Consider the following 9,074-nt stretch of genomic DNA (forward strand, 5'->3'; position numbering starts at 1 on the left):
GTTGGAGTAGCCATTCACAGTTATTTTGAGAAGTTTTACTCAGCAGGAAAAGCATACTTAAAGCAACCCATCCTTTAATTAATAGTTCCCACCCCCCATGTCCTCATAGATGCACACCTTCCAGTGACAAAGGTTCATAGGAGGAAATGTTGTGCACGACGTTGTGCTGGAGTGCTTCTTTGTCTGTACACCTGCATCTTATCAGTGCACTGCTGCAGCCAGAGCTGTTAGCATGAGATGCACATGAATTTTGATCCTCTCGGAGCATGGATCGGTCTCTGTCATGCATGCAGACTGCACCGCAGTTTGCTTACAAACACCTCCTTTAGGTGGCCTCTGTGGGTTCATAAAATGATATTGCATGCCAGAAATTTTAACTACAAAACACTCAAAGGAACTGCAGATTTCTGGCACCACAGTGACTCAGAAACAGTCTGGTTCCAGTTTGCAGCAGCCAAGCCCAGCAAGCGCTGATTTATTTGGTGTTTTGCAGGTCAAACGATGTCAAAGTAATTGTAGTTTTCAGTTGTTTAGATCACACACGACCGGTTCAGCTTTTGCAGTATTTCTAATCAGGTTTTAATGAGTCCAGTCATTTATTTATCATTTGACCCGGAAACAAACAAATCATTTCTTACTGGTAAACACAGGACGGACTTCCATTCTTTCAGAGTTTCAGTCCGTGCTGCAGAAAAAGCTGGTTAGCATTCATCTCTTTGAACCTGAGAACAACTTTTACTGGTCTATTTCTTGGTTGGTTGGTTTTTGGGACTCTGCTCTCAGTCTTAATGAACCGCGCAGAAGCCGCCCCCCTCTCTGCCCCTCAGAGCCCCGAGACATTTTGAGACAGTGTCGCTTTTCAACAGCTTCGTGCCACCCGACTCTGAATTACATTGTTTCACCTGTCACAATGAATCGAATGAGAGAAGCGGTCTACGGGCGCGAGCGTCTGAATAAATGATTCCGAACAATGTGAAAGCAACCGAACCCCTGAGACAAAGCTTATGGTGCGCTGCAGGTAAAAAGACATTTAGGCTAAAAAACAGAAACATTTGTGGTGGAGGGAAAAAACTAAAGGTTTGCAGACATCTACACGTTGCTTGGTTACATATAATAATTTCAAAAGGAGTCTGTTTCTCATGACGTGTTCATTTAATTAAAACGCCACTCAAACTTCTCTGCAGCACAGCGTTTTTAAAGGGACAGTTCACCACAAAAAGCAGTCCTCTCAGTCTGCCTGGATTGTTTTGCTGTGAGTTATCAGACGTGTCTGCCTTATTCCTCATGAAGCTCAGCATCAGGCGCTTTCGTGCAGAATTTTCTTTCTTGTGTCTACATCTGCCAACAAATCCAAGCGTGCAGCTCGCTGACAGTACAGGTCAGCCGAGGTAGACGTGAATGTTTACATATTCTCACACCGTCACGGGTTGCTGCACCTCTGCACGGCAATACCAGTTCGTCAGCAAATTAAGTAAGACGCGAAGGTTCGTGGTATTTTCAAGGAAAGGCTGACGTCTGTAGAGCTGATGTGTCCCGCACTGGTCGACCTAAAGCAGAGGAATTAACAACACAACAAAGATTTTTGGGGCAAACTAAGAGCAAAGTGTCAGTGTGGAGACATTCTTAACACGTTTATCTTTGCTTTGCTTTCGCTCCTGAAACTTTCTGCAAGAAAATAAGATTCGTCTATATAAAATGGTTTAGGTAGACAGAGACAGGGTTATATTTAATCGCAGGGCCTCTATCTATACTCTGCTTTCATTTCCTTGACCCTTGTGACCTTTCCTGCTCTCCCTGCCTTCCTTACAGGGTGAATGTCGGCTGCGGGCCAGCAGAGGAGCGGGTTCTCCTCACAGGTTTACATGCTGTGGCTGATATCTACTGTGAAAACTGTAAAACCACCCTTGGCTGGAAATATGTAAGTAATTTGCTATTTAAACTTTCCCCTCAGCGTTTCTTTGTGTTCTTACTTCCCCGTCTGTCTTGATGGATCACTTAAGGCTGCTGCTTTGTTGTTTTGCAGCTATGTGGTTTTTCGAGTTTCTGAGAGAACACATTATGCTGTTACAGGTCAGAAGAACAAGGTTGCTCTCATTAAAGCAATGCTCATTAAAGAAACTGTGACAGGTTTTTTTCTTTTTTTAAATACTCGGGTTTTTGTTTGGGCTGAGAGATTGAACACTCTGTGGTATCCAAGTGTGCAAGATAATTACAGTGCCGAAAGGTTGGCTGCAGACAGCCAGGCTGGTACCTCTGAGAGTCTACAGTGATTAAATGTCAGGCCGTTTTGAAGAGGCTTGTCCTGGTAATTGTGTGAAAAGAGTATAGAAGGGTGTAAAATAACTGAACACGCTATAAAGACAGGGACTCACTTAAAGCTGCTGCTTCAGTGACAAAAACAATTAGAGATTCTCCGAAAAGCCCTGCAAGCAAAGCAGAGCAGGGCTGGTTTACAAGGCAAACCAGGCTGAGCAAATATTCACAGAAGCAGACTCGCACGAGTCTCCTGGAGCTCAGCAGGGCCGGGACATATGCCGGAAATCATACAGCACTTAACGAGATGCACTGCCGGTCTGGAAGTTTAGACCTTTGAACGAAGCAATTTGGTCGCCGGAGGAAAACGTTTTCTGTTCTCATATTTCTCTCTGCGTCTCTCAAAACCCTGCTGTTCTCTGACGGTGATGGTGATAGTGCTACATCAATGTATTCGTCTTGGATGCTTGAATGCTGCCGTCTCTACACTTCCCGTGTTCTCCAAGTAAAAAAGGGCTGGGACAAAAACGCCAGTCTTTCTTTCTTTTTGTGCATTTTTATGGCTGTAAAAAATCAAAACCTAGAAGATGTAAGCATGCCAGATTTTATCAAAGCTGCTAATTTACATCAGCAGTCCCTGCAGGGCACGTTAATCTATATGATGCACCGGTGATAGAACAAAAGTAAAGTGAGCACAGATGAGCCATTGAGATAAGAAGAGCAGCTGTTTATTGCTCTTATTCCACTTTGTATTCCCACCGTCACTCGTTTTGTTTAATAAATGTGTTTTTCTTTTTCATGACTGATTTTCTGATGTTTTTCCTCTTTTAACAGGAGCACGCGTTTGAAAGCAGTCAAAAGTACAAAGAGGGAAAGTTCATCATCGAGCTGGCTCACATGATCAAGGACAACGGGTGGGAGTGACGCTCCGCCTCTCCATTTGTTTTTGTTGTTTTTGATGTTGTTTTTTTTCTGACCTGGGAATGCTCTTTATCGAACTGCAGGGGGAGGGCGATCGTCCGGCCCTCCCCCCACCTCCCTCCACCAGCCCCTGCACTTTCCTAACAGTTAAAAAAAACAAACAAACAAACACCTCCACCTTCCCGCCTTCTTCACGTGCACACGCACCCACCTGCTCATCGTGAAAGTGAACAAACGGTGACTGACGAGTGGAGCGACTCGTTGAAAATCGACGTCGCGGGAGTCCCGCCGTTACTTTGAAGATTCCTCGTTCTCCTTCGCAGCCCCAGAGCTTTTGGGATTGACCCCGCCCACTCTCAACCCGCCGCCGCCCCACCGAAACACGCTTACAAGTGATTGTGGTGACGTGTCGACCACTATGCGAACGAAGAGAGAGACTTCACCGAGAGGACGTTTCTTTCTTTTCTTGATGGATGACTTTGATTATTTTAATGTTATTTGCTTTAGTTTTAACGTCGGGTTGGTAAAGATTTGGTTTGACAGCCGATGGATGTTACTGGTTAGCATTATATTTTATTTCCCTGTCAAGTCTGTTTTTATTCGTTTTGTCGGCTTGGTGTATCTCTGCCTCTAGCTGAGCATGCTTTTCTTTGCTAATGTCCAAATGAGTAATCAGGGATGGGTGAGGAGCAGAGGGGGAAAGGGAGTTTATCGTAGTTGCAAATATGTAGCAGCATCTTGCTTTCTTTCTTTTCTTTTTTCTTTTTTAAAGAGGCAAAGAATGAGTTTGCAGTAATGTGGAATTTTATACCTGATATTTTTCTGTTTTTACCCTTTTTTTTGGACTTTCTTTTTCCCTCTTTCTGGTACTTTTCAGCACCCAAAAGCATTGAAAGCAGCACCTAGTATTTGTTTGACATAAATGGGTATATATATACGTATACATAGATCTATAGATAAATATTTGTAGTGTTTGGCTAATTGCGATTGTGGCTGGTCCCAGTTTGCAGCAGTACCACGAGTGAAAGACGAAAAAGGAGCAGAAATGGTTATTAGACTGGGGATCCTTACGTCAGTGCCCACACATCATAAAACACGATGACAGAGTGTATTATCCCATTGTCTAGTAATGAAACAATAAGAGACACACTTTACATATGAATATAAATACACATACTATGATTACATATCCATAAATACTATGAAAATGTTCGTAGTACGTAGATATTGGAACATGGTTTCTATATATATATTTGCTGTCATGCACATATGTATATATGCATATTACTGTGTGTATATATGCATTGTGTGTGTGTGTGTGGTCATGCATTATACAGTGGCATACTTGAACGACTTCGTTTGCACTTTGCAGAGGCGTTTGGTCCATCGCGGTTTGGAGGCAAAATGTTTGTTCGCTCTCGTTTCCCAATGGCCTTCTCACAGATGAACGACAGATTGTTGGAGATGGAAAGGAAGCCGGAGCAGGAGGGCTTCGTCGACTCTGGTATGCTTAGCAGCTGCCTGTTAGATACTTTGAGGAAATTTGGTTTCATTTTGTTTAAATTCAGGGTTTCCTCTCACTTCGTCCACCTCAAAAAGTAGTTTCTGATTCTTTGCTGCTATCCTGGAAATCCCGCCGCTTCGCCCCGTTCCGTTCTTGTAGATCTTTTGCACTTTACGTCCTTCTCTCTCTCGGAGCGTATGAATCGTCTCTTTGTGGACGACATCTGTGATTTGCCTCCAAGCCGTATGAATCTCGTGCCTCTTCAAAACACGAACGGCCTCCCTCTACTTGTTTTCTTTTATTTTTCCTTCTGTTGTGCAGTGCATAACTCTGAAAACTTTCATGTGAACCGATGTGTCTTCCCCTTCCCTTTGCCCCCTTCCTGGTTCAAAGAAGTAGCCCTCGAAATAACATTCTTCACCAAAATCCTCAGAGCTCTATGGATAACAGAGACTTGGTATATATACACACATATATTTTCTACGTTAAGATTTAGAGGTGCAAAAACAGATGGATATTCAGTATATTATTTCTCAGAGTAAAGCAAAGAGGAGGAAGAGGTTGCCTGGGACCTGTTGGACTTTTTAATCGGAAGGATTAAAAAGATGGCAGCAGGTGATGGTGTGGGCAGGGTGGGAGAGGATGGGAGAGATTTAAAAAAAAAAAAAAAGAAAGAAAAAAAAAAATCAGCAGTGATTGATTACTTTGCCGGCAAGGTCAGTCAGATCACACGACCTTTTAACCTAAAACTATGACAATGCAAACCCTTGATAGTTAGCAGTGATACCTACTTGAAATATAAATACATAAACAGCTAAGATATTGGCCCGTGTTCCAGTTTTTGTACATAAAGTAACATATTTAAGGTTTTATACGTATTTCTACTGGGTTAGTTCTTTTACTTCCCCTACTTGAAGCACTTTTGTTCACCGTACCTCTGGCTGTGTGTTGTCTGGCTGTGTGGTGTGTGCGCATACATGCATGTGTTAGTCCACATGCATGCCTGCACACCAAAGCGAATGTTTACCTTCTCTTGCTCAGTTTTCCCCTCTTTCTTTTTTCTTTTTGAGTATTCCTGGCGTGTTTTCTTCCCTTTCACAGCTGTTTGGTTTCACTGTCTCTCCCGCTGATCTGCGAGGTTGACAGCCAGGTTAGTTTGTTTGGAAGTGATTTATTCCCCGTTTGGTTTGTTTGCTTTTTTTTCTGTTAGCTTGTTTATTTAGCTTGTGTGGTAAGCGCCCATTAGAGGGCCGGTGTTTAGGTCTCTGCTGAGCCATGTAGACGTTGAGGGCGAGCTGGAATCTCCCACCATGTCGCAGGGAGAGCCTTTACCAAGACCCTTTGGCCACCACAGTCAGTGTCTCCTGTGCTGAGGGCTTTCAGGTGTAGAAATGCACCCTGTGGCAGCTATGTCGGAGGTCGTTAGTTTGCGGCAACACTGGCTGTGAATATCTGATTGTATTTTTTGAACGTATTCATTCTTGTGGTGTTTTTCTTTTTCTTTTATTGTGTAAAAGTGAACTGTTACTCCCCTTATCTATTTGATCGGCTTGTTTTGATGATAATAGCCTGTTTTAGTCACATCTCAGTTCTGGTGCTGCATCCTTTCAATGTTATGCAGGACACGCCGGGCATGTCAAATGCAAGCAAGAATTTGCAGCTCTGTCCAACAACTTAATGCATAGTGTTGAATGCAGCACAAGCATTAACCCCGCAGCATAGTTTGGGCGCATGCTCAGAGGTACAACAAACTTCTTTGCAGATGTCGTATCAAAGTTTTAATGGCCTGTTTTTGAGTCCAAATTCTAAAGTATTGAAATATGATGTGAAAGATTTGAGCTCCTTCAGTCAGAACTAGCTTGTCTTTCCATTTCCTGGTAACAAGCTGGAAAACTACAGACTGGAAGGTCATTCTTAGCGCCATGGGATAAAACAGTCATTGGATTAAAGCCGTGTCTTCTTCCACATGTCGTGAGATTTGGTCAGTTTAAAGCTACAAACATTAGATGTTCACAGGAACACGTGAATGCATCATTAGAGAAGAATGCCGGGCGTTGGTCTGGTATCACTCAAAGGTTGCAGCTCCTGAACTATGATGAGCTTTTATGAAAACAGCAAAGTCTGATTGCATTAACATAACAATGCCACAGCCCTGCCTTTAGGTTGGTTTACCTCTGTGAACTTTCCACACACTCACAGTCTCACAAGACCAGCACCGGTAGCAAAATTTGGAAAGAAATCTACCTTACAGGACTGTTTTTGTCTATCTAAATCGTTACTGAATGCACACACACAGTCGTACGATTTCCCTCTGCTACATGCACACAGCCAGTTTCTCTTAAGGACCTCCACATGGCAGCAGCAGCTTCTGGGAGCGATCCGGCTGCAGAGCGTCTGTACTCTTCCCTTCGATCAGTCAGTCAAAGTTGAACCAACAAAAAGCAGCTGCCAGTGTCACTGCCAGTGCGTACCAAATAAAGACCCAGGCTCTATCGAATGCATCAGTGTCATGTGTCAGCGGGCAGGAACGAAGCCAGGGGCCACGGTCGATGGTCTCCTGGAGATTCGACTGCGATACCAAAATCAAAGAGTAGAAAACCTGTCACCTATGACATTGTCTTTCTGTAGAATGTTTTGATTCTCTGAAATACGGCGTCAAAGCAGCCTGGATGAAAAATGTAGATATTTGCTGCTGAAAACTGTTTACTTTTTATTGTTGTTCTGTTGTTATCGTGGCACTGGCTACCTACTTTTTGCGCTCTGTTACTGTCTAAACAGGATGTTGATCAAAGGCTAGATGGGTATACAGGAGAAAAGACTGTACAAGTTCTTTTCTTAGGACTGTTAAACTACAGTTTGAGGTCTAAAAGCATGTTGTATTTATAATGTCGTGCCTGTTTTTTTTGTTTGTTTTTCTTCCTAAATTTAAAAGCAAATATTCTATGCTTTTTATTTGACTACATTGCTTTGCATTCTGTCTTATTAAAGCCATGTCACATGTCTGTTTTCACTCTAATGTAAACTATCAGATATCACAATAAAATTTTCAATGGCATTAAGTCTCGGTTTGTCAGAAGGTGTCATTATTTTTATATTTTAAATTTCATATGCCATGTTTCATAGCGCATTAACTTTTTCTGAATGTGTGCAAATAAGACAGAAAAATGGAGGATTTAGCTTTTTGTATATTTACTTTTTTAAATGTATACAATCTAAAGATCATGCAACTTTTATTGTTTACATTTTAAAGACCGTTATGACAACAAAAGTGCAATTTTACATAATATAAAAACATTATCTGGTCTTTAGCAGGTTCTAAAATTATTTATGTAATCTCAAATAAACAACATGGCATATCACACTTTCATTATTTTATTTAACAACAACAAAAAGGCGTAGGAGTGTATGGAATAACTAAATACACACTGACTACTTCCACTGAAATTTAGGTAAGCAGCCAAGTGCTACTAATGAAATCACTTGCTTAATTAATCATTCATCAGAATGACCACCTCCATAAACGCTAAAGTGTCGGCAGTTTGCTGGACTGGAAAACTGAGGGTTTTGTATTTTTTATCACAATGTCAAAGAGCAAAGACATCAGCGATGAGCTTAGAGAAGCAACAGTTGCCACTTTCAAGGAACTGAAGTCCATCAATCTATAGTTTTTCAAGACAATCTCCCCAGGAGTCGATGTTCCCACAAACTCACCCCAAGGTCAGACCACGCAATGCTCAGAGAAACTTTAAAAAAGCTACATCTCAGACTCTGCAGGCCTTGTTAGCTTGTTAAATGTTAAAGTTTATATCAATTACAATTAGAAGAAGCCTGAACACTTATGGATTGTTTGGAAGGCTTGCCAGGAGAAGGCCTCTTTTCTCCAAAAAGGACATAGCAGCATGGCTTAGGTTTGAAAAGTTCTAAGAAAGACTTCTGGAACAATGTCCTTCAGACAGACGAGTCCAAAGTGGCGATGTTTAACATAAAGCACAGCACCACGTTTGGAGAAAACCAAATCACCTTATCAGGACAAACTCCTCATTCAAACTATCAGCACGGTGGTGGAGGGGTGGTAAAGGGCCTGTATTTGTATAGCGCTTTACTTAGATCCTAAGGACCCCAAAGCGCTTTACACTATATACAGTCATCCACCCATTCACACACACTGGTGATGGCAAGCTACATTGTAGGCTGCCGGACACTGGCGCCACTGGGCCCTCTGACCACCACCAGTAGGCAATGGGTGAAGTGTCTTGCCCAAGGACACAACGACCGAGACAACCTTCCGATTACAAGACAAACTGCCAACTCTTGAGCCACGATCGCCCCGGGTGATGGTTTAGGCTTGTTTCACAGTCGACCATGAACTCCTCTGTGTACTAAAGTATCCTAGAAT

At 42.4% G+C, this 9,074-nt stretch overlaps 1 protein-coding gene across 5 annotated transcripts in view; it reads left to right on the top strand.

Moving 5' to 3' along the window:
* The window catches only part of LOC116333343 (yippee-like 1), a 31,844-nt gene extending 24,106 nt beyond the window's left edge, over positions 1 to 7,738 (top strand). For all 5 annotated transcript variants that reach the window (XM_031756556.2, XM_031756555.2, XM_039620879.1 and 2 more), the window contains exons 4-5: positions 1,810 to 1,918; positions 3,088 to 7,738. In XM_031756556.2, coding sequence (XP_031612416.1) covers positions 1,810 to 1,918; positions 3,088 to 3,177 — 199 coding nt within the window. In that variant the 3' untranslated portion in view covers positions 3,178 to 7,738. The remainder of the gene's footprint in view (positions 1 to 1,809; positions 1,919 to 3,087) is intronic.
* The last annotated feature ends 1,336 nt before the right edge of the window (positions 7,739 to 9,074 follow it).

The sequence above is a fragment of the Oreochromis aureus genome, linkage group 12, assembly GCF_013358895.1.
Source record: "Oreochromis aureus strain Israel breed Guangdong linkage group 12, ZZ_aureus, whole genome shotgun sequence".
In the NCBI taxonomy this organism is placed as follows: Eukaryota; Metazoa; Chordata; class Actinopteri; order Cichliformes; family Cichlidae; genus Oreochromis; species Oreochromis aureus.